The sequence below is a fragment of the Equus caballus genome, chromosome 9 (assembly GCF_041296265.1).
Source record: "Equus caballus isolate H_3958 breed thoroughbred chromosome 9, TB-T2T, whole genome shotgun sequence".
Taxonomy (NCBI): Eukaryota; Metazoa; Chordata; class Mammalia; order Perissodactyla; family Equidae; genus Equus; species Equus caballus.
The window spans coordinates 60829364-60855705 of NC_091692.1; the positions used below are offsets into that span (position 1 = coordinate 60829364).

General features: G+C 36.4%; 1 protein-coding gene across 10 annotated transcripts in view; it reads left to right on the forward strand.

Moving 5' to 3' along the window:
• The window catches only part of VPS13B (vacuolar protein sorting 13 homolog B), a 777539-nt gene that overhangs the window by 643601 nt on the left and 107596 nt on the right, over positions 1-26342 (forward strand). For 4 of the 10 annotated variants that reach the window (XM_070222395.1, XM_070222396.1, XM_023649195.2 and 1 more), the window contains one exon: positions 266-1227. The exons of the other annotated variants lie outside the window; for them this stretch is intronic. In XM_070222395.1, coding sequence (XP_070078496.1) covers positions 266-278 — 13 coding nt within the window. In that variant the 3' untranslated portion in view covers positions 279-1227. Of the gene's footprint in view, positions 1-265; positions 1228-26342 lie in introns of those variants that run through there. 10 annotated transcript variants of the gene reach the window in all.

Sequence of the window (26342 nt, forward strand, 5' to 3'; positions counted from 1 at the left end):
AATGAATGAAGGAGACTTTGTAGAGGAAAAATTTATGCTCCTGACAGCTAATATGGTAATTTTATGAGAGGGAGTAAGAGAAGTCACAGCTGAGTGCTGGATTTAAGCTCAATGGGAAGTATGATGAGACTGGTTACAAAATTCTGGAAATCAGGAGGAGTGCCTCTTATGCTAGGCACTATTCACTATGCCACCCCTGTATCCAGGTTATACCTACTCCTGAAATCAACTCTGCAGAGATGAGTGTTGTTCTCCCCTATTACAGACAAGCAAGCTGACGATCTGAAAAGTTAAATGAGTTGCCATGGGCCTCTTCTCCCAGAAAAGTGGACGAATGCACACAAGATTAACTTAAAATTGAAAGAAGTTTACAGATTCCTGGAAACTATTTATGGATCTTTGATGAAGAATCCCAACAATGCAAGAAACGCTGCCAGAGCTACTGAGCTCTGTGTCAATTGAGACTAGGTTCAGATATGAGAGACAGAAACTACAAAATAACAGCAGCTTAAACAAAACAGAAGTTTCTTTTCCTGTCACACATGAGAACAGTCTGAAGGTAGACGGTCTAGGACTGTAAGTATGGTCTTCAAAGTCGTGAGGGCCCGGATACCTTCTTGCTTCCTGCTGCTCTGCTGTCCCCAGCATTTGCTTTTCCTTCATGGTCCAAGATGGCAGCACAAGCTTCAAGCATCTTATCCCCATTCTAGCCGTGGAAAGAGGAAGGGACCAAAAAAGAGCATACCCCCACCCTTTAAGGATATTTCTTGGAATCCACACCCTGCACACTGCTGCCAACATCCAGAGTTGAGAATTGTGTCTCACGGATACGCTTAGTTAAAGGGGAAATTGGGACTCATTTGCTGAGGCAGAAGGGAAGGAGAGCTATTGGGAAACGGCTAGCAGTCTCTGCTGGCCTCACAGCCAGGGGCTCCCAAAGAGCTAGTGTCCACAGTCTCTGCTGTGACCCATTTCTGCTCCCTGCCTGCCTGTGAAATTCGTCATTTAGCCTATGATGCAGTCAGAGAACTCACTTTCTAGTCATTAGTGAATGGTATGCTGAAGCAGAATTCGCAGAGAAAACTTAAAAAGCAAATGAGATTTCTGAAATATAAATAAGTAAATAGTTTGAAATGCTAGCATTCTTTGCCCTTCAAAAAAGTAAGAGGTGGGGAAGGAATCTGTCAATAAGACATGCTTTTAAAGTAAATGGAAAACGTTTGCAAACTGGAAGAATACTGAAGTCATTTTTGTCCTGTCACTTTATTTGGTGGTAGAAATTTTATTAGCCTATTTCTCTTTTCCTATTAAACACTCTTGTATTAAAAAGGGGGGGGGGACATTTCTTTCTGGAAACAAAGAAACTGTGCTTAGAATTCAATGTGTTTGATGTTTATTGCTCAGTATTAAAAATGTTTGGGGTACAAAAAAAATGAAAGGATGGTAAGTATGAATTGATGGTCTATGATCATCTTTTTGTGAGTTATTCTCCTCCATGAGTGAAGTATTTTCCCCATGAGAGTCACAGTAAAAACCATTATTCATGATGTGTAAGTTATTTCTTGAAAGCTACATTGTTGAAGAGAGTAACAAATAGAAGGAGAAACATGAAGTACAGAGAGGCAATATAGCCCAGTTGTTAAAGCAAAGATTCTGGACTAAAGTCTCTGAGTCCAGATCCAGGGTCTGCTGGGTGACCTCAGGCAAGATACTTACCTTCTCTGTGCTTCAGCTTTCTCATCTGTAAATTAGGCATAATAATAGTTCATCTGTGGCCAGCCCAGTGGCATAGTGGTTAAGTTTGTGCACTCTGCTTCAGTGGCCTGGGGTCAAGGGTTTGGATCCCGGGCGTGGACCTACACACTGCTTATCAAGCCATGCTGAGGCACATACAAAAAAAATGAGGAAGATGTTAGCTCAGGGACAATGTGCCTCACCAAAAAAAAATAAATAAATAAAAAATAATAGTTCATACCTCTTTAAATTCTTGGGAAGAAAACATGATTGCTAGGTGTACAGAACCCTTTGAACAGTGACTAGCACATAGTTAGTGCTTTATAAATGTTATCAGTTATTACTTTCCTTGAAGTGCTTATCGTCTCCAGGTGCCAATTTGCCTCTTGTTCTGCTCTAGATTTTGAAGTTGGAGAAAAACTGAGTTTTGATTACAAGAAATTCTTTATCCCTTTACCCATGCTCTTCATAAAGGCATTGATCTGAAAACTTCATTTTGTCATATATTTTCAAGGATACATGCCTCCCAATCTTTGTATTCAACTCCTAGTTAGGAAAAAAATCAAACTTGAGAACCTTAAATGTTTTGTAGCAACATCTTCAAATGCTACATCAAAATTAAGAATCTTTGTTCTCTTATGCTATTAGCACTCCTTTAGCAGCTTTATTGAGATACAATTCACATATCATACAATTCTCCCATTTAAAGGGTACAGTTCAGTGGTTTTTAGTATATTCACAGAGTTGTGCAGTCATCACCACAATCAATTTCAGAACACTTCCATCATCTCAGAAAGAAACCTGGTACCCTTTAGCTATCACCCCCAGTACCCCCTCCCCCAGCCCTAAGCAACTACGAATTTATTTTCTGTCTGTATACATTTACCTATTCTGGACATTTCATATGAATGGAATCATATAATTTGTGGTCTTTTGTGACTGGCTTCTGTTATTTAGCATGATGTTTTCAAAGTTCACCCATGTTATGTCATGGATCAGTATTTCATTCCTTTTTTTTTGTCAAATAATATTTTATTGTATGGATATACCACAGTTTACTTACTTACCATTCATCAGTTGTTGGACATTTGGGTGTTAGCACTTTTTGAATCCTTACCCGCTTTACTTAGTTCTGTCCTGCAAACTTGAGGGGAAGGACCAAAAGGTAATGATGATGATTAATACTATTAACAAGGTGTTCTTACAGGCATTATCTCAAAGAGCTTACAATCCAAGCTTCATGAAACAAATACATAGGCAACCATCACCCAGTATTGTACAATAAGTGTTCATGGAAGTTCAGAGAAGGAAGTTAATACAGTCGTGCGTCATTTAACGATGGAGATACATTCTGAGAAATGCGTCATTAGGTGATTTCATTGTTGTGCGAACATCACAAAGTGTAGTTACACAAACCTAGATGGTATAGCTTACTACACACCTGGGCTATCTGGTCCTAATTCTTATGGGATCACCGTCATATATGAGGTCTGTTGTTGATTGAAATGTCGTTATATGGCACATGACTGTATAATAGTTATGAGCTTGAAAAGTAGGCTTAAAGCCAGATAGTGGGGGATTTTAAATGTGACACTGAGACATTTGGGCTTTATTCCATAAGCACTTTATGCTGTGAGGGTAGTCATTAAAGTTATTGGGCTGAGCAACAACCATGGCTGATTATAGAAGGAAGGATGAATTAGAGGATACTATAGGTCAACTGTATGGAGACCTATTCAGAGCACTATTACTCAGCACAATGAGAATGAAAGTTGCAAAGGGAACAAGGAAATGAATGTAAGAGAGAGACATCTGGAGGTAAAATAAATAGATTTCAATGCTTGAATGGGGATGATAAGAAGGGAAAATTAAATGACTCTGTGCCCCTAGCCTAGGTGACTGGATAGATGAACCACCATTAAGGGAAACTGGAAATGTCAGAGAAAACATGAGGTAATCAGGTTGTGTGGAAGAGATACTAAGTTCTGCACTGAACACTTACAAATTAAGATTTTAGAGGAATAATCATTATGAAATGCCTACCACAAGTTTGGAAATATAGGCTGACAATTCAGAAAAGGGTCAGGTTATTTAAAAAATGGTTTTGGGAATCATCTTCATAGAAGTAAAAATTGAAGCCATGAAAGTAGAATAGAGAGAACTCACTCTCAGAGAGAGTGAAGAGTTCAAAGATAAGAGAACTGAGAATAGAACCATGAGGAATCTCACTACGTTCAGTAATTAAATAGTAGATAAGGAATTCTGGTGAGTTGAATAGTTGTCCCCCCATAATTCATTTCCACTCAGAACATTAGAATGTGACTTTATGTGGAAATAGGGTCTTTGCAACTGTAATTAAGTTACTGTGAGGTCATATTAGATTAGGATGATCCATAATCCAATGGCTTGTATCCTTATAAGAAGAGAGTAATCTGGACAGAGACAAAGACACATAGGGGAAAAGACAGAGGCAGAGAGTGAAAGGATACAGCTACCTGCCAAGGAAAGCCAGGGATTGCCAAGAGCTGCCAGAAGCTCGGAAGAGGCAAGGCAGGATTCCCTAGAGCCTTCAGAGGAGCATGGCCCTGCTGACATCTTGATTTTGGATTTCTATCCTTTAGAACTGTAAGAGAATAAGTTTCTATTGTTTTAAAGCCCCAAGTTTGTGATAATTTGGTACGGAAGCCGTAGGAAACTCATACAGGAATCAACAAAGGGAGTGGTCAGAGAGAAAGGCTCAGAAGAGTACAGTGTCAGCAAATCCAGGCATAGTGAAAACTTTAGGAAGCTTGAGGAACTCAGCAGCATCATGGCTACAAACAGACAGAGTATATTGTGGACTGGGAAAATAGAGAGCTGTGAATTTGACGACCTTGAGGTCACTGTTGACTTGGAGAGAAATTTTAGTCACCAGGACACCATGGCAAAGCCTTTCTCCTCCAATGACCTGTCCACTTCTTGGATTCCACGTTTGCATCACATTAGGCTTCATTGTTTGACATCCTCACTAGACTGTAAGTCCCGTAAGAACAGGAGCCTCATCCCTTGTTCATCAATGTTTCTCAGTTGTCTAGAGACTGAACACAGTAGTTGCTCAGTAAGTATTTGTGGAAGGAATTGAAAGATGGAAAGAAGTTAAGAATTAGAAAAGAAGTTGTTAATTTAGCTTATATGATTCTATGGAGGAAGTTATTGGTAGGAGAGCTTATAAGTAGAGTTAAGTGGTAAGATTCGTTCCTTAGAGATAGAAAAAATTAAGGCAAGATGTCAATTTTTTACAAAAGGTCACAAGATGACAATGACAAGGCCTTAATGAAGGTTTGGCCTATATCCATATGCTGTTGTATACTAGCCAACAAACCTTGATAAATGGTAGTCTACCAAGGACAAAAAACAAACTTGGGCAAAGACCCAAGGTTTCAGGATTAGAAGAGGTAATTTTTTACCTTTTTTTCCCTCATATATTGTTTCCTAACTTAGTGCCAGCCATTGTGCTAAGAGCATCATATGATTAGCTCACTTAATATTCACAATGCTACAAAAACTGTTGTCGTTCACATTTTACAGATGAGGAAACTAAGGCTCAAAGAGCTGAAATAATTTCCCCAAGGGCATACCACTACTAAATAGTAAAGCCAAGAATCTTAGGCATTCTGATTCCAGAACCTACATTCTTAACTACAGGGAAGGATATATACTTGTAGACTGATGAAAAAAAGTCTATGTCATATTGAATCTGAGGTACTTCAGGGTGTCCTATTGAAGATGTTCTTCGTGAAAAATGCTTTCACATATAATCAGTGTTTCTTAAATTTTGCCTTTCTGTGGATATGATCCAAAGCAGCAGCCTCCTTTGAGCACAAACGTTTTTTGAAATCACCTCGTTTTCCATCCAAATTCTATATCTATTCTATAATGCATTTTTATTAGTTTTACTGTTACAAAAGAGTATTCTGTCTATCTCATTACCAATTCTATTAGTTAATGGGAGAAATCCTCTTGCATTTTATAAAATCAATCTAAACCAAAGTATGTGTCAGGCAGTTTTCTCTATCTTGGTGTCATGATGTTTTGAAAGCCTAGACTTATGTAAATAAGTAACTGTAGATGACAACCATTTTTTCACTGCTTTATCAACCACATGGTGGTGAATCACTAAGTAGAAATACTCACAGTGCTGCCAAAGCAGCTAAATAATATGTTGGTTTCAAGCTACTATTAGAAGAAATTTTGATAAGTGTGTTTTCTTGTTAACAGTTCTCTTGTATCATACATTGAACCAGAATGGTTACTTATTCAATGTGTAATACAGGAGACAGCCTCTTTTAACTATTTCAGGGAAATAATATTCATCGAAGGGCATTTTCAGTGAAGAAACATGACTGATGTGGTTGTCCTTTACTTTTGTGAGTCTTGCTATATGTAAGCTGAACCAAGATTCTCAAAGGATTCATTTTCACCACAACCAGTTTTAACACAGCTTTCAAACTTGGTTTTACTCTAGTGATCTTGAAATCTACATAAAGTGCATTCACGGTTTTATCTCACATTTGTTGATTGAAAAATATTTAGCCTTAGAAAAACGTTTGCTACATAAGCCAACTTTGAACAATTCTTTAAAAATAAGCAGTGAGGGACAGGCCCCATGGCCGAGTGGTTAAGTTCACGCGCTGCGCTTCGTCGGCCCAGGGTTCGGATCCTGGGCACGGACATGGCACCACCCATTAGGCCATGTTGAGGCAGCGTCCCACATCCCACAACTAGAAGGACTCACAGCTAAAATATACAACTGTGTACTGGGGGGATTTGGGGAGAAAAAAAAAGAAGATTGGCAACAGTTGTTAGCTCAGGTGCGAATCTTTAGGAAAAAAAATAAATAAGCAGTGATTCCATTAATTTTACCCATATTTTTACCCTTTATCGTGACATCCTTTTGTTCTCCATCAGGAAAAGTCAATTATGAACATTGACCAGTATCTTTTTCTAAGTCATAGCACATCTGTGTAAAATAGTAAACTTTCAAAGTTGCTTCCTATTTCATTAAAAATTTATCTAAAAAGATGAGTACTCAAATTACTGAATTTTTTATCTTTTTGTATTGAACACAATAAGAAAATTCAGAGGAAATTTAATGTAAGGTACTTTTAATGATTGTTATAGTGTATTTTAGTATATTCAAATTAAAAAATGGTCTTGAAGAATCAACTTTGCCACTGTTTAGCCTGTTGTAGATAGAGCTCCATCTAGACACGCAACCTTACATTTTTCCCCAAGCAATACCTTGATCTCTTTAACATTCATATTCTATGTTGAAAATCTTCACTAGTTTTTTTGCCATCGAGTATAAAATAGACCTTCAGAAATACCATCATATTAATATAGTCAACATAGACCAATAAAATAACCAAATAACTAGTGTCAGCGCCGTCATCTAATGGGAAGGCAAAGAACCTCAGTCTATCAAGCAATTATTCAAGTATATATTGTGAGTATACTAAAGTATATCATTTTTATCATATCTATTGGTGATGGCATTTTTTATTGAGGTATAATTGACGTATAAATTATATTAGTGTTAAGTATACAATATAACACTTTGATATTTGTATGTATTGTGACATGATCAGCACGATAAGTCTAGTTAACATCCATCAGCATACATAGTTACAAGGAAAATTTTTGCTATGCTATACATTACATTCCCATGACTTATTTATTTTATAACTGAAAGTTTGTACCTTTTGACCCCCTTCATCAATTTTGCCCACCCCCACCCACCTCCTCTGGCAGCCACTCATCTGTTTTCTGATCTGTGAAGCTGGTTTTGTTTTGTTTTGTTTTAGTTTCCGCATATGAGTGAGATCATGTGGTATTTGTCTTTCTCTGTCTGACTTATTTCACTTAGTATAATGCCCTCATGTTGTCACAAATGGCAAGATTTCATTCTTTTTATGGCTGAATAATATTCCATATATATATATATATATATATATATATGCCACATCTTCTTTATCCATTCATCTATCAATGAATACTTAGGTTGTCTTTGTATCTTGGCTATTGTAAATAATGCTACAATGACCATGTCTTTGGTCATGCCTATATCTTTTTGAGTTAGTGTTTTCATTTTCTTCAGATAAATAACCAGAAGTGCAATTGCTAAATCATATGGTAGTTCTATTTTAATTTTTTGAAGAACCTTCATGCTGTTTCCCATAGTAGTTGCATCAATTTACATTTCCACCAACAGTGCACAAGGCTTCCCTTTTCTCCACATCCTCACCAACACTTATTTCTTGTCTTTTTTGTAGTAGCCATTCTAACTGGTGTGAGGTAATACCTCATTGTGGTTTTGATTTGCATTTCCCTGATGATTAGTGATGTTGAGCATCATTTCATGTATCTGTTGGCCATCTGTATGTCTTCTTTGGAAAAATGTCTAGTCAGATCTACTGCCTATATTTTAATCAGGTTGTTTGGTTTTTTGCTATTGAGTTGTATGAGTTCTTTATGCATTTTGGATATTAACCCCTTATCAGATATATGCCTTCAAAATATTTTCTCCCTTGATGGTGCTTTTTTAGCTCTCTTTTTTCCCTTTTTCCTTTTTTTTATTCCATACAAATCTGGCCTTTTCTAAGTTATGTGCATGGCTTCATTGCAATTATTTGTTTTATATGAGCTCCACCTTCTAAAATTTCTCAAACTAATTTTGAAGGAAACTTCAAGCAATTTTTAAAAATTTTCTTGATTGATATGCTATTATTTCTAACAAAGACTTCTATCATTTAATCAGTTTTATTTGGGGAAAAAAATCTGATGATTCCCCTTGAAAAAAATTCTAAGTTTCTGTCCTGAAAAATTTCAAATATAAAAAAGCAGAGAGACCGGTATAATAAATTTTGTGTGTCTCTCACACGTCTTTAGTAATTATCAGTATCCTGATGTCATTGTTACATCTGTTCCCCTCACCACTTTCTGTTGATGCTGTTATTGTTTCTCTGGAGTATTTTAAAGGAAGTCCCAGATACATATTATCTCACCCGTAATACTTCAGTCAGCATTGCTAACAGGTAAATATTTTTAAACATATTTTTAATATCTATCATAGCCAACAAATTAATAATAATTCTTTAATATCATATAATAGTCTATATTTTATTCTCCCCATCGTCTCAAAAATATTTTTTTAGAGTTGATTTATTTGAATCAAGATCCCACTAAGGTTCACACATTACATTTGATAAATATGGTTCTTAAGTCTCTTTTACTCTATAACAGTTCCTTCTCTTTTTTCCTCACCTATGTCATTTATTTATTGAAGAAATTAGATCATTTGAACTGTAGAATTTCCTGCATTCTGAATTTTGGCTCACTTTATCCTTATAATAGTGTTTAACATTTTCCTCTATCCCTCATATTTTCTGTAATCTAGTAGTTGATATGAAGGCTTGATTAGATTTGAATTGTGCTTTTTAAAAAACAAAAATACTCCCCAAATGACACAATATTTTTCCTGTTGCATCACAACAGGAGGCACATGCTGTCTGCTTATTTTACTTTTAGCAATATTAAAATTGATCAGGTGGTGTCAGTCTGATCTATCATGAAAAGTCCTCCATTAACCTTTGACACATTGGTTTTAGCATCCATTGATGTGTACCATGGTTTGTCAGCAATTTCCCCAACGTACATCCTAAAACTAAAGACCGAATTGAGATGTAACTCAAAACTAATGAGAGTAACAACATTTGTAGCTTTTGTATTACTGTGATAAAGTGATGTTAATGTCATATAGCTAAGTACTTGCCTTCTCTCAATTCTGGAGCATTGGAGCCCAGCAAATAATTTACTTAAGTCTTAAATATCCCTTTAATGGACCAAAAATATAAGCTATATGGTAGTTCATTTATAGAAAGTCATATCTGCCAAATGACATTTTTATAAAATGAAAACTATATCATAAAGCATTTTCTAATAGTGAGGCATGCTAAGCACTACCATGTTGATAAGAGAAATCTTGAGATCTCCTCTACAAGTCTTTGAATATAATTTGTCTTCATTGTTTGGAGTTAGTCTTATCCAGAGAAACAAGTTGATGTCTATATGACCTCCCAAAGTCCTTTCCAGTCCTGTGATTCTCACGCTAATGATTTCAAACTGAAAAGGATTATTGGGCCAAAACTCAGAGTGTCTTCAGAGCCAGAATGTAGGAAAAGTTACAAAATACAGATGTCTGTCAGGGATGAGGTCCAAAGGGAGAAGCAGGCCAGAAGTTAGAAATAGATATGTTGTACCAAAAAAAAAGTTTTGAATTTGGCTTTTAGCCAGAAGAATTTTTTTTGAATACTTAGGTCAAACTATTAATCCACAGATTCAGTTGAGGTACAATAAAGTCCTGTGGTTGAGGACATATATTTGAAAAGAAAATCATAGTTCATTACATTCAAGGAAACACAAACCAGCTCTCAGCTCCTCAGACCTGTGCCAGATTGTACCTTTTAGAGAATCTATAATCCTATATTTTTCATTCAGGAATAAAATCATTCTGATGCTCTTTGGAATTGTCAGTTTTTGCATATCAAGAATTATAAATGAAAGTCAAAATCTTTAAAATATTGAATAATTATATAAGATATAGCAGAAATGTTTATAATTTTTAGCCCTAAAACATATTTTATGTTATTTTTGGTGGAAAAGTCTCTAAAATTAATGCTATTTATTTTCATTGCTTACTAAATTTTTAAGAATTGCGTATATTGGGGAATATAAAAGAATTTGTTCCTTGTGTTTTTTTACTTTTTGAAGCATGACATGTTCCAAGAATACTTCTTTCCCTTGGGCAACAGGGTCAGGGGAAGAGGATCAGAGTAGGGAACACCCAAGAAGGTTCCTGATCATTCTGTGTGAATATAAAAACTGATCTATGGGCAAAACTGGTTGTTGGGTATTTTTTAACCCCTGCTCGTACTATTTCTTAGTTTTCTATTTTACATTTTTATTTTTTTCTTTCTATGAATCCCAAGAGAAAAATTTGCCACATAAAGTCTGTAATGTACCCCTAAACAACAAATTAGGTGTCTGTGGCTTTTATTCTAATCTATGATATGTTATGAATTTAACTAAATTGTCTAAAAAGCACTCCCAAAACTCATCTTTTCCACATTACATTCTTTCTACATGATGATTCGCTTAACAGGACATAGGTCACCACCAAATAATGGTAGTCAGTAAAGCCAGAAATTCTATCTGCAAATTCATGAAGAAAGAGCCAGTCATTCCAGCCCAGGAAATTTGCTTCTCTGTAGATCTTCTAAGAGATGATTTTGCAAGACTTAGAAAATTATAGATATCTGTGAGAGCCTTCTTTGTTTCCTTAGCCACCTGAAACCTGAAAACAAACCACATGAACAGAGCTGTGGTTTGATATGTTCAGTTAGTAGGTAAATAGACATGTTTTCTAACACCCTGTGGCAGTTCTTAATGGTAAATCAGGGAAGTATAAGGTTAAAAGTGATTGGCATTAAACTACTGTACGTCATTATTTCAGGCAAATTTGACATGACAGATAATAGGAAAAGAGTTATAATCAATGTCAAAGACATTCATGTTTCCTTGTAAGGATATGTGTCATAGATGTGCCTGACTACTTTTCTTTTGCATTCCTCTTTGAGGCTACAGTGTTGAGGTGGTCATTTGAGAATATGATTATCTTTGGAAACTATACACTTTATTCATGTTTGCTTTATCAGATTTGAACATATATTTTGAAATTCCAAATAGTTTTATGTTTTGTGAACACTTAATTATATACATAATGACAAAAATAATGTTTCCTGATTTTCAAGTTTATATTCAAATACATCTTATATATTTTTTAAAATGGATACTCCACAATGGTGTGTGCCAATTACATGCTTATTCTTATCAGTTGGATTTATGTATATTTGGAAATATGACAGTTAACATTTAGTTTAATGGTATGTATTTTGTATTCATTCATAATTTAATATTTGCAATGTAGGGAGGGCCTTAAGTTGAATCCTGAAAAGATAAAACACATCTTGTACCTGTATGAATTTGTTGTTTTTATATGTTCATTTCTTGACCCTTCCTCCAGGAAGCCTTCCCTGATATCGTCTGTTTCCACCCAGGCTGGAAAAGTTACCCCTCTTTAGGACCCCCATATTACCCTGGGCCTGTTATATTACTGATTCACTCCTTCACTTTGGGCATCTTGAAGGCAGAGTTTGTATGATATTTATCTTTGATTTCCAGTGCCTAACATATTACTTAGTGGATGTTGACTGTGACTGTGTGAAAGCTTAAAATGAAATAGAATAAGATTAGCTTAATGCATTTTGACTCTCCTAAAGGTAATTGCCAAAGTAAGGCCCTGCCTGCATATTCGTTGTAGTCTGGGCTTTACATAGTGCTGTCATGATCTGCTTTGTAGACCTGTAAAGCCTACTGAATGAGCAGGCTGAAGACAAGGAGACTCTTTCAATATTTCTGTTAAGAGGTTTAAAGAAAGAGAGTAGCAGCTGGGATTAATGCTTATTCTGCATAGGGTTCCATTGAGGAGAGGTAGAGAGTTACAAAGCTGGAGTTTCGTAGACACAGATACGCACAGATAATGACAACAGAAGATAATGTTACTAAGCGCCATAAGAACAGTTTGAGCCGTGTGTGTTTGGGGAGTTCAGAAGAGAAATCACTTCTAATTTGGATGATTAGAGAGAGTCTTTTTGTTAGATTTGTTTTGTTTGTTTTTCTGGGAGGAGGTGAAAAGAATAGTTTTGAAAGATGGATGAGATTTCAAGAAGCACTGGTGGAGACAAACTGATGGCAGCTAAAGGCCTCTGTATATAAAAATAGAAGGTTAGTCTGCGGAGGTGGGGAGGGGCCAGAATTAGGAGCTAATTCCTTAGGAATATTAATAGAATTTGCATACAATTTCATTTTTACCACACTGAAATTTATTCTCCTAGGACGCTTATCCAGAATACCAGAGCTCAACCAAGGTTACTGTTTTGAAAACTACACTATACAGTCTGCCCCTTACTCAGAGCCTGATTAGGCAGGCTTAATTTTTCATACTTTTTCTTCTTTTTTCCTCCTGTTATCTGCCTACAAATAATTGTCCTTCCATCATACCTCAATCACAGTCACAATCACATGAGTCACTCTTGCCTATGTATTAGCAGCTCTATAGAAGATTTGGTGAAAAGATAGTATGAAATTATGGACTTATGCTTTGCGAAAATGAACTCTTCTCCTGGTAAGTTGTTAAGCCACATTAATTTGAACTATAAAGATAGATTCAAATTTACAGAAAAGTATGGAGTAATTGGTGAAAAATATATGTATACTTTTTTAAAAAACTTTAAATAGTTTCTGGCAATGCCAGGTACGTAACTATTTATGTATTATTTGTAAGTTCCGTGAAGTCAGGAACCATGTCTGTCTATCTTGCTGACCATTGTATCCCTAGCTTGCCCTTACCATAGAAACAATAAATATTTGGTGTATAAATTAAGTATAATCAATAAGCTAAATAATCTCATTCATATACATACATTTATATATGTGTGTGATATACATGTTACATTTAAAATATGTATTAAATAAAGTATGGATATTGTCAAAAGTTGTGAAGAACGTGAATTTTACCCCATTTGCAAGTTAACAACTTAACCTGCCACAATCTTGTGGATGCTGATAGATAATATGAGAGTTCTTGATCATAGATGAAGGATAGTTTATTACCTCCAACAGAGTGTCTACATGTGTGCCAGTTCCCCAATCCTCAGTTCCCTTAGGGTGACAAGAAGAGAACCCGGTGAGACTTGCACACACAGTGAGTTACATTACAGGGAAGGAACCCTGAACTTGAGGAACCTGAATCTTTTATAATGGGCAATAAGCATGCCTGCTCTTTTCTTTGTAGGAAGACACTCTCTCTGTCTTCCGTAGTTGTTTCCTGTACATATATTTTTGAAAAGATAGTCTGAAACAAAAACAATGCCCTTTAACCTAAGATGTGTGAAAATGTGATAGACCCATGGAGAATTATCTCCCAATAGACATAGTCTGTAAAGGGCCTCTAAAGGGGTAACACTTTTCATCTAGTTAAGGCATCAGCAAACTACATCCTGCAGGCCAAATCCAGCCCACCACCTGTTTTTCTAAGTAAAATTTTATTGGAACACAGGCATACATTTAGGTATTATCTACATGCAATGATAGGCAAAGTCAAGTGGTTAGAACACAGAGCACATAGCACACAAAGCCCCAAGTGTTTGGTGTCTAGCCCTTTACAGAAAAAGTTGATTGACCCCTGATCTAGTCTAAACATTTAACTTTATGACAGCCTTTATAAAATATGATAAACTTGCTTTGTGTTCTAAAATATTTTCAGATTTTTAAGTTATTCTGTAATTTCTATTGACTTCTTCTCAACTATTAAGGGTTACCCTATCTGTACTATAGTTCTCCTTCTTATTATAAAGAGTTGTTAAGAGCTGTTGTCAGTTATTTCTGTATTTTAAACTTTTTTTTTTTTTAAAGATTTTATTTTTTTTCCTTTTTCTTCCCAAAGCCCCCTGGTACATAGTTGTATATTCTTCATTGTGGGTCCTTCTAGTTGTGGCATGTGGGACGCTGCCTCAGCATGGTTTGATGAGCAGTGCCACGTTCACGCCCAGGATTCAAACCAACGAAACACTGGGCTGCCTGCAGTGGAGCGCGCGAACTTAACCACTCGGCCATGGGGCCAGCCCCTGTATTTTAAACTTTTTTAGTTTTAAAACAATCATATAGCAAATTATCGCATTATAAGTATTTGGTTTATGAACAATACTTGTCAGGTTGCATACTTTTGAAACCCTGCCACAATCAGCTTACTAAAAAATATGAAAGTCAGTATAATGAAGTGGATGAGCTCCCTGGATTCTAGAATCCAACAGTCCAGGCTCTATAACCTGTTGTCATTGAGACCCTTAGAAAGTTGTTTAATGCTGCTGACTGAGCTTTATTGTCCTCATCTGTAAAATAGATATATTCTTACTAATTACAGAATTACCATTAAGATTAAATAAAATAATATAAATCTTGGTGTGTAGTATGCACTTTAAAATATAAACTCTCTTCCTAAAATATGGACTTTAAAAAAAGCATAATGTATATTTGTATAACACTTTAGAGTTGGAAAGAGCTGGAGTAATCTTATCCCATCCTCCTAATTTTTTGTGGAAAAGAAAATTGAGGCTCAGATTGGTTAAGTGACTTCACCTCAAAGTGACAAAATTAGTTGGTAACTAAATTTAGACTATAGTTAAGCTCTCCCTGATTCCCAGTTAGTGTTCTTTGCAGTATACCATATACATTTGACTCTTTCATACAAATGAGTAAATACCTGAATAGTTAGAAATGAGACTAGAACACAATATTTAGTTTAGGGTTTGTAGTCTCATTAAAAGAAACCATAAAGTAGTAAAGTTGTCCCTACTCTAAGTTAGTTTTGACTCAGAACTTCTTAAGGTATTTTTATTATTTCTCTTTAAGGGAAAATATTATCTTGAAAGATGTCATATTACACACCTGCATTTACTTGAAACTTGGTAGCTTGATTAATTGATAAGATAACTGGGTCAGATGTTGTTTTTTGAGAAACCAACCCAAACATAGATCCTAATAAAAGAATGTTACGTATTTCCTTTTAAAGCCTAAAAAGTATTTCTCAGGGCTCTTAAATTACCATATTCTGATACCAAGGGAAAATAAAATCTGGACTTAGAGTCTTGTTTGTACTTAGAGGGTTTTCCGGACAGGAAGGCAGTCTTGATGCAATGCAGTAAGCCACAATACCAGTGGGGCATTACAGGTGAAAAATCTGCAGCTGTACCCCTTCACCACAATGTATTACAACTGTATGCTGGAATATTTCCTGTACAGAAATAGGCTTTGGTTAACTGTGTTTCCCAAGAGTAGATCACATTAAAATGTTATAAAATCATGATTTCCTGCATTTGAATGCTTGTGGTTTCTCAACTGGTTCCAATATTTTCAGTTTTGGGGTTTTTTTGGTATGACTTCTATTAGTTGAAAATGTATAGAAGCTTTTATTTTCCATCCTCAAAATCAACTCAAAATATATATATAAAAAGAAGTAATAATATAAGCTAAAACACTTGAGACTGTAAACACATTTGTATTTCATGTCCTTATTAAATGGTAGATTTATACTTTGAAGTAGAAACACACAAAAAAGCAACAAATGCCATTATCAGAATACATTTTATTTTTAATTATTAACTACTGAAACGTCTTAATTGAATTTGTTCTGTGTGTTGAATATGTTTCTCCTGTTGTAATTATAAATAACTGATTGTAAGAAATGTTCTTCATGTTTAAAAGGACAGTTAAGGCCAATCACAATTGTAAATAGAAATCTCTTCTGTATTGTAGAGAGGCAAAGCTATTTATTTCACTTATTAGGTTTTAATGTTTATATTGCTCTTCGTGTATCCTAATTTCTACGTGTACATTGTCTCCTTCAGTCACCCGTCAATCCACTATTTCATGCTCGCACTTCACTTTTTATGTTTTAACTATCCACTCACCTACTTTCTTCCAGTCATTATTAAAAACTCTTCAAACTGTTTACTTCTAATCTTGCCAGTGCATTCCCTACTGGGGAATATATTTGGTCTTATTACCATCTTGACATTGTTATAAATGCAGTGTATACTTTTACTTGGTTAATGAGGTAAAGTAATTTTCTCTTAACAAAATAAGAGTTTCACAATTACTCTTTCAGAAGTTAACAACTAGGAATGTTCCAGTGTGAAAAGCCATCCCCTCAGGGGTGTATGTCAGAAAGAATTCAAGGACATTGATTAATTTTAAGGCTGCCTGAGGCAGTGGATAATGGATAAACTTTTAAGCTAAATGTAAAGCTTAAAAGGAAAAGCTGGAGAATGAGATGTCCACAGAGGCTTTGAAAAGCTCCACCAGATTCCTGGGAAACTAGAAGGACATGCACATGCATAGGGCTATTCACTTGCCCTGGACTTTGCACGTGCTCAAGATTGACCTAAGGAGGCTCTATGCTCTCTGGCTGACTTAAGGCTCTGCGCAAGCATGAAGGGGAAGGCGAAGGCAGAGTTGAAGGCATGCCTCAACAGGCACAGAGAACCCCTCAGCAAAGACTGGGGGGGGCTTATTGCTTTCAGACTTTTAAGGAAATCTCTGTCTAATCATTAATTGACCACTAAGCTCACAGAGTAGAGACTTCAGTTGCCACACAACAAAGAATACATACTTTTTAGAATTAGTTCATAAAAGTTACTAAACAAACAACGACTACAACAGACAGCAACAAGAAGAAGCCCTGGGGAAGGGAAAGAATCTGATTTCCACATTTGCCATTATTTATTAATAATACAATAATACTAATATAGTTAATATTCATTAATAGAATAAAATGTGTCTTTTTTATTGAGTTAATGATAGGTTACCAGCTTGTGAAATTTCAGTTGTATATTATTGTCTGTCAGTCGTGTTCTCGGTGCACCCCTTCAGCCTTTGTGCCCACCCCCACCCCACCTTTCCCCTGGTAGCCACTAATCTGTTCTCTTTGTCTACATTTTTAAATTCCTCATATGAGTGGAGTCATACAGAGATTGTCCTTCTCTATCTGGCTTATTTCACTTAACATAATTCCCTCAAGGTCCATCCATGTTGTTGCAAATGGGACGATTTTGTTCTGTTTTGTGGCTGAGTAGTATTCCATTGTATATATGTACCACATCTTCTTTATCCATTCATCTGTTGATGGGCACTTAGGTTGCTTCCACATCTTGGCTATTGTAAATAATGCTGCAATGATCATTGGGGTGCATGGGACTTTTGGAATTGCTGACTTCAAGCTCTGTGGATAGATACCCAGTAGTGGGATAGCTGGGTCGCGTGGTAGTTCTATTTTTAATTTTTTGAGGAATCTCCGTACTGCTTTCCATAGTGGCTGCACCAGTTTGCATTCCCACCAGCAGTGTATGAGGGTTTCTTTTTCTCCACAACCTCTCCAACATTTGTTACTATTAGTTTTAGTTATTTTTGTCATTCTAATGGGTGTAAGGTGACACCTTAGTGTAGTTTTGATTTGCATTTCCCTCATGATGAGTGATAATGAACATCTTTCCATGGGCCTATTGGCCATCCATATATCTTCTTTGGAGAAATGGCTGTTCATGTCTCCAGCCCATTTTTTGATCGGGTTGTTTGATTTTTTGTTGTTGAGTTGTGAGAGTTCTTTATATATTATGGATATTAAGCCTTTGTCTGATGTGTGACTTGAAAATATTTTTTCCCAGTTAGTGGGTTGTTTTTTTGTTTCAATCCTGTTTTCCTTTGCCTTGAAGAAGCTCTTTAGTCTGATGAAGTCCCATTTGTTTATTCTTTCTATTGTTTTCCTTATCTGAGAAGACATGGTGTCTGAAAAGATCCTTTTAATACTGATGCCAAAGAGTGTACTGCCTACATTTTCTTCTAGAAGGCTTATGGTTTCAGGTCTCAGCTTTAGGTCTTTGATCCACTTTGAATTTATTCTGGTGAATGGTGAAAAAGAATGGTCAATTTTCATTCTTTTACATGTGGCTTTCCAGTTTTCTCAGCACCATTTGTTGAAAAGACTTTCTTTTCTCCATTGTACGCCCTCAGCTCCTTTGTCGAAGATTAGCTGTCCATAAATGTGTGGTTTTATTTCTGGGCTTTCAATTCCGTTCCATTGATCTGTGCACCTGTTTTTGTACCAGTACCATGCTGTTTTGATTACTGTAGCTTTGTAGTATGTTTTGAAATCAGGGATTGTGATGCCTCCAGCTTTGTTCTTCTTTCTCAGGATTGCTTTAGCAATTCGGGGTCTTTTGTTGCCCCATATGAATTTTAGGATTCTTTATTCTATTTCTATAAAGAATATCAGTGGGATTCTGATTGGGATGGCATTGAATCTGTAGATTGCTTTAGGTAGAATGGACATTTTAACTATGTTTATTCTTCCAATCCATGTACATGGAATGTATTTCCATCTCTTTATGTCATCATCCATTTCTTTCAGAAAAGCCTTGTAATTTTCGTTCTATAGGTCTTTCACTTCCTTAGTTAAATTCATTCCAAGGTATTTTATTCTTTTTGTTGCAATTGTGAATGGTATTGTGTTCTTGAGTTCTTTTTCTGTTAGTTCGTTATTACAGTATAGAAATGCTACTGATTTATGTAAATTGATTTTATACCCTGCAACTTTGCTGTAGTGGTTGATTACTTCTAAAAGTTTTCCAATGGATTCTTCGGGGTTTCCTATATATAAGATCATGTCGTCTGCAAACAGTGAGAGTTTCACTTCTTCCCTCCCTATTTGGATTCCTTTTATTCCGTTTTCTTGCCTAATTGCTCTGGCCGAGACCTTGAGTACTATGTTAAATAAGAGTGGTGATAGAGGGCATCCTTGTCTTGTTCCTGTTTTCAGGGGGATGGCGCTCATTTTTTCCCATTGAGTATGATGTTGGCTGTGGGTTTGTCATATATGGCCTTTATTATGTTGAGGTAGTTCCCTCCTGTCCTCATTTTGTTCAGAGTTTTATCATAAATGGCTGTTGGATCTTGTCAAATGCTTTCTCTGCATCTATTCAGATGATCATGTGGTTTTTATTCCTCAGTTTGTTGATGTGGTGTATCACATTGATTGATTTGCGGACGTTAAACCATCCCTGTGCCCATGGTCTGAATCCCACTTGATCATGATGTATGATCCTTTTGATGAATTGATGAATTCAGGTTGCCAAAATTTTGTTGAGAATTTTTGCATCTATGTTCATCAGTGATATTGGCCTGTAGTTCTCCTTTTTCGTGCTGTCCTTGTCAGGCTTTGGTATCAGCATGATGTTGGCCTCATAGAATGTGTTAGGAAGTGTTCAATCCTCCCTAATTTTTTGGAATAGCTTGAAAAGGATAGGTATTAAATCGTCTCTGAAAGATTGGTAGAATTCCCCAGGAAAGCCATCTGGTCCTGGAGTTTTATTCTTTGGGATGCTTTTGATTGCTGTTTCAATCTCTGTCCTTGTGATTGGTCTGTTCAAATTGTCTGCTTCTTCTTGACTAAGCTTTGGGAGATTGTAGGAGTCCAAGAATTTATCCATTTCCTCTAGGCTATCCATTTTGCTTGCATATAGTTTTCATAGTGTTCTCTTATAATCTGTTGTATTTCTGCAGAGTCTGTTGTTATTTCTCCTCTTCCATTTCTGATTTTGTTTATTTGAGCTTTCTCTCTTTTTTTCTTTGTAAGTCTGGCTAGGGGTTTGTCAATTTTATTTATCTTCTCAAAGAACAAGCTCTTTGTTTCATTGACCCTTTCTACTGCCTTTTTTCTTTCCATAGCATTTATTTCTGCTCTGATTTATATTATTTCTCTCCTTCTGCTGACTTTGGGCTTTGTTTGTTCTTCTTTCTCTAGTTCAGTTAGTTGTAGTTTAAGATTGTTTATTTGGGACTTTTCTTGTTTGTTAAGATGTGCCTGTATTGCGATGAATTTTCCTCTTAATACAGCTTTTACTGTATCCCATATGAGTTGGTATGGCTTGTTATCATTTTCATTTGTCTCCAGGTATTTTTTGATTTCTTCTTTAATTTCTTCAATGATCCATTGCTTGTTCAATAGCATATTGTTTAGTCTCCACATCCTTTTGCCTTTCTCAGCTTTTTTCTTGTAATTAATTTCTAGCTTTATAGCATTATGATCAGAGAAGATACTTGTTATTATTTCAATTTTTTTAAATTTGTAGAGGCTTGCCTTATTTCCCAACATATGGTCTACCCTTGAGAATGTTCCATGTACACTTGAGAAGAATGTGTATTCTGCTGTTTTGGCATGGAGTGTTCTATATATGTCTATTAAGTCCAACTGTTTTAGCTTTTCATTTAGCTCCACTGTTTCTTTGTTGATTTTCTGTCTGAATGATCTGTCCATTGATGTGAGTGGGGTGTTGATGTCTCCTACTATTATTGTGTTATTTTTGATATCTCCTTTTAGGTTTGTTAATAGTTGCTTTATGAACTTTGGTGCTCCTGTGTTGGGTGCTGCATAGATATTTATAAGCATTATTTCTTCTTGATGAAGTGTCCCTTTGTTCATTATATATTGGCCCTCTATCTCTCTTTACCTGCCTTATCTTGAAGTCTGCTTTGCCTGATATAAGTATTGCGACACCTGCTTTCTTTTGTTTGCTATCAGCTTGGAGTATTGTCTTCCACCCTTTCACTCTGAGCCTGTCTTTGTCCTTGGAGCTGACGTGTGTTTCCTGGAGGCAAGAAATTGTTGAATGTTGTTCTTTAATCCATTTTGCCACTCTGTGTCTTTTTATTGGAGAGTTCAACCCTTTTACATTGAGGGTGATTATTGATGCATGAGGGCATAATGCTATCATTCTCTTGCTCATTTTGTGGTTTTCCTGTGTTTCCTTTGTTTCTTGTCCTGTGTGTTTTAGCCTACCCATTGACTTCTGCAATTTCTTATGCTGGGTTTCTTAGATTTTTCCTTATTTATGTTTTGTGTCTCTGTTCTGTTTTTTAGTTTAGTGGCTACCCTGAAGTTTTTATTCAGAATCTCGTGTATAACATAGTCCATTTTCTGGTGGTCTCTTACTTCCTTAGCCTAGACTGATTCAGTCCCTTTCCTCCTTACCTCCTAAATTATTATTTTCATCTCTTATTCCAACTTGTGTTGTGAGTTTGTGGTTAGAGTGATAAGAGTGTCTTTGCTTTGCTGATTTCCTTCCCTTTATCCTAATGCTATAGTTAAATATTTGCTATCCTATTCTGATTCTATCTGTCTGTCTCCCTAGTCTGTGTTTTGTGACCCCTTTCTCCCTTTTTTTCTTTTTTCAGGTATGAGAGCCTTCTTGAGGATTTCTTGTAGTGGAGGTCTTGTGGCTACGAAGTCCCTTAGCTTTTGTTTGTCTGGAAAAGATTAATTTCTCCCTCATATCTGAAGGGTATTTTTGCTGGATAGAGTATTCTTGGCTGAAGATTTTTATCCTTTAAAGTTTTGAATATGTCATTCCAATCTCTCCTAGCTTGTAAGGCTTCTGTAGAAAAATCCACTGAAAGTCTGATGGGGTTCCTTTGTAGGTTATTTTCTTCTGCCTGGCTGCTCTGAGTATTCTTTCTCTGTCCTTCATTTTTCCATTTTTACTACTATGTGCCTTGCAGTAGGTCTTTTTACGTTGACAAATCTAGGAAATCTGAAAGCTTCCTCCACAGACATTTCTCTCTCAATCCCTAGGTTTGGGAAGTTCTCTTCTATAATTTGTTGAGCACACTTTCTGCTCCATTTTCCTTTTCCACGCCCTCAGGAATTCTGATTATTCTTAAGTTGCATTTTCTCATTGAGTCAGCTATTTCTCAGAGATTTTCTTCAGTGTTTTTAATTCTTAGTTCTCTTTCTTCCTCTGTCTGGAGCCATTCAGCCTGTCTATCTTTAATTATGCTAATTTTCTCCTCTATGGTGTCTACACGGGCATTCAGGGACTCCCTATTCTTTTTTATCTGGCCCATTGTATTTTTCATCTCTAGTATTTCTGATTGATTCTTCTTTATAGTTTCAATCTCTTTTGCAAAGTAACTCCAGAACTCGTTGACTTGTTTCTCTGTATTTCCCTTTACCTCATTGAGTTTTTCGATGATAGCTTTTCTGAACTCATTTTCACTTAGTTTACCTATTTCCAAGTCCTCAGGACATACTTCTGTGTTTTTATTGTTTTCCTTGAGGATTCGAGCTTTTATAAATTGCTGGATGGTAGAGGAGCGGTTTTTGCACATGATACTGTTATTCAGTTGCAGTTACAGATTGCTGCCACTAGATGGGGATCGAGAACCATGCGTTCTAAGCCCTCCACCTTCTGCTGCGATGGCGGCACGCCGCGTGGGTTGAGGGAGAAGGGACACTTTCTCTCAAGCGCCGACCTGGATTCTGATCAGCTCTCACTCTCTGGTTTCCTGGGGCCCTGGCTTGATGGGGTCCTGCCACGCGAAAGCTTTCCTCCGTTAGAGGGTTTCCACTGCATGGGCAGTGGGAGTCCTGGATGATCCCGAGGACACCTGGCCCCTCCCCAACTCCTTGCCTCACCTGCGGCAGCAATCCCAGTCTCTAGGGGAGGGAGTGAAGTTCTCTCTTATCCTGTCCCAGCTCTGCAAGGGCTTGAGCCTCTCCGCCCTCCATCGTTTGGCTGCTGTGGGTCTCTGACAATTTCTGTTCTTAGGATTTTGTTTTTGGTTGGAAAGCGGTTGCTGTTTTTGGTTGTAACTTGGAGGGGATGGAGTCCTGGGTGAGCTCAATCTGCCATGTCACTGACATCACTCCTAAAATATGTCTTTTTAAAATGTCCAGTTTTCAACAAAAAAAGTATGAGATATGCAAAGAAACAAGAATGTATGGCCCATAGAAAGGAAAAAAGCAATCACTAGAAACTATTCCTGAGAAGCCCAGATGTTAACTTTACTGGAAAAAGACTTTAACCACCTATTTGAAATTTGTCCAAAGAATCTAAGGAAGGCCGTGTCTAAAGAACTAAAGAGAAATAAGAGAATGACATCTCACCAAATAGAGAATATCAATAGATAGAAATTATAAAGAAAAAATAACTAAATAGAAGTCCCAGAGTTGAAAAATCTAATAACCACAATAAAAAATTCACTAGAGAGGCTCAACAGCAGATTTGAACAGGTGGAGGAAAGAATCAGTAAGCTTAAAGATAGGTCAATTGAGAATACTGAGTCTGAAGAACAGAAAGAAAAAGAATGAACACAAATAAACAGAGGCTCAGAGACCTCTGGAATACCATCAAGTATATCAATATATGCATGACAGGAGTCCTAGAAGGAGAGGAGAAAGAGAAAGAGGAAGAAAGAATATTTGAAGAAATAATGGCTGAACACTTTCCAAATTTGATGAAAAACATTAATCTACACATCCAAGAAGCTCAGTGAGCTCCAAGTAGAATAAACTCAAAGATTTCCACACCAAACACAATCAAACTGTCAAAAGACAATTTTGAATGCAACTAGAGAGAACTGACTCATCATATGTAAGAAATATGCAATAAGATTAACAGCCGATTTCTCATCAGCAATGATGCAGGCCAGAGGGAGAGAGATAACATTTTCAAAGTGCTAAAAGAAAAAGGCTGCTAAACCAAAAATTTCCCAAATTAACTAACTGTACATGGCTGGGATAAATGGTAAAGATCAAACTGTATTCTGCATTCAGATTTCTTCCTGAGAATTCACTTTAAAGAAACTGGAACTGGAAATTGTAAATGACACATTATGGGCTATGTTTATATTTTTAAATCTAAAGGTAATTAGCTTAAAGAGCATAGGATTTATAGCCAAAAGGTTACACTTACTGAATGTATAATCTTGGAAACATTACCTAACTTCTCTGAAGCACAGTTAATGTATCTGTAAAATGGAAATAATATTCTCCTCACTAAGGTAATGTATAAGAAAAATCTTTATAAATTGTAAAGGCCTATTCACAAGATAGTTTCTTCTACCACAGCTACCATCAGTGCTGTTATTACTGCTGATCCAAAAAACATGGGTGATTGTGGGAAAGCAGCTGTTCTTCCCCCACTACTATACTTACCTGTTGATTTGGCATCCTGGGAAATCTGGAAGTGTGATGGGAGGAGTGATAAAGATGGCATCCTCTGCTGTAACCAGACTTTAATAACTTAGTCCTGAATGGAAGCTGTAGCTTTGTACTCACTAACTAGCCCTACAGTAAGCTACCCTGCCTCTATTTTGTCATATAGGAAAGGACAATTGAAGCTGACTGATAGAATATATCTCTTGCTAGATCTCTCCTCTCCCTACCTACCGGCTCTTTATTATGCTCATAGTACAGGGAAAACACTTCCTCAGTGTTCCTTTTTTTGCATTGTTTACAGGACTGACAGGACAAAGAGGCAATGGCCCAGCATCAGCAGCCCCTGCACAGAGAAATCAGAGCTATTTATCTATGAGGACAGATGGGCACTTGCAACTCTGCTAATAGTCTTGGCAGTACTGTTAAGTAATAAAAACAAATTAAGTGCCAGAATATTCTTTGTACCAAAAATATTTTTAAATGGCCAACACACATGCAAATCTTCCCAAATTAGCCATTAAATGGAAACAAATTGTGAAATAACATTTTAAATGCAAAAATACATATGCTCTTACCAACTGGCAGATATACAACCTAAAATACATTCATATACAAAGACCACATATGCCTAGAGTACAGTTTATTATGTATGGCTGGCTAATTTTTTTAAGTCCTGTCAAATAATGGATAGGAAAACAAAATGTAATAAAAATATATATAATCTTGACAGTCGTTTGAAATGTACCATGTGTTACATGTGGAATGTTTTCCAATGAAACCAATTTACTTGTTCCCACTTCCCATGACTCAGTACTAGATATTCAGGCTTTATAAACTATTTTTTGCTAACCAGACTTTCTTGGAATAGTTATCTTTCCTTCAAGTTATTCAGTGCAGGCATTAATAATAAATCCTCAGTTATAGATATGTAACTAAAGATCATTCACATCATCTCTTTCAAACGTAAGAGCATGTAATAAAGTTATTTTAAATAGATCACACAAAATAGAGTTCAGAGTTATTCCTTGAGAATAACTAATTGCTACCATATGAAGCACAATATGACTGCATTAGATTTTTAGTTTAATGATGTTACTGCTAAGCTAGAGATTAGCTGGGCAATGTCAGCTTCTAACTGAAAGTGAAGCTAATGCAAAGTTTGTTAAAAGTGGAAGTGAATGTAAAATAATTTGAAGGAAGGACTTAGTATATAAAACAAGATATTTTTTTAATAGAAGACTGTTAAAGAAGGTAAGATCGTTGTCTTTTCAGCACTCATCTTCATTCATTAATTTTAAAACTTTATTAAGCATATGCCACATACAGGACTCTGTGCTATGAGTTTATTGGAGATATAGCTGGAGTTCTTTAAGGATACTTGTCAGAAAACACACAGAATGTAAATCAGGCCTCAGGAAGGAGCAGTAGGCTACTTAAGTTAGAACCACAACCATTGTCCCTACCCCTCCTAAACTAGGACTAAATTCCAACACATGCTTCGCTTCCCTCTTTCCTAGTCACTACCCAAACTATAAGATTTATCCTCTCTTGTCTAGATACTGATTTGTATCCCTTTTTCCTCCTCTCACAAACCTTCCTCCTCTACCTCCCGAACCCTTCCACTGAGCCCTCTGGAACACCTGCTCTGTGATTAGTGAACTCCCCTAAACCTCAACCTCATCTTCAAGCATTTCCTTTACCCCTTTAACCTTAAATGAAATCCTGCTGTCTCCTGGAACTCTGCGCCATTTTAACCCTCTGAGATGGAGGCTGTTTATTCTCTTACATCCCTTTTACCTCAAGGACAGGAGATGAGATGTTCTTCTTGCTCACCAATGCCATTTACCATCTACCCTCCTGTAAAACCCTCCTGCTTCTTTGAGACTCACTCCATCTAATTATA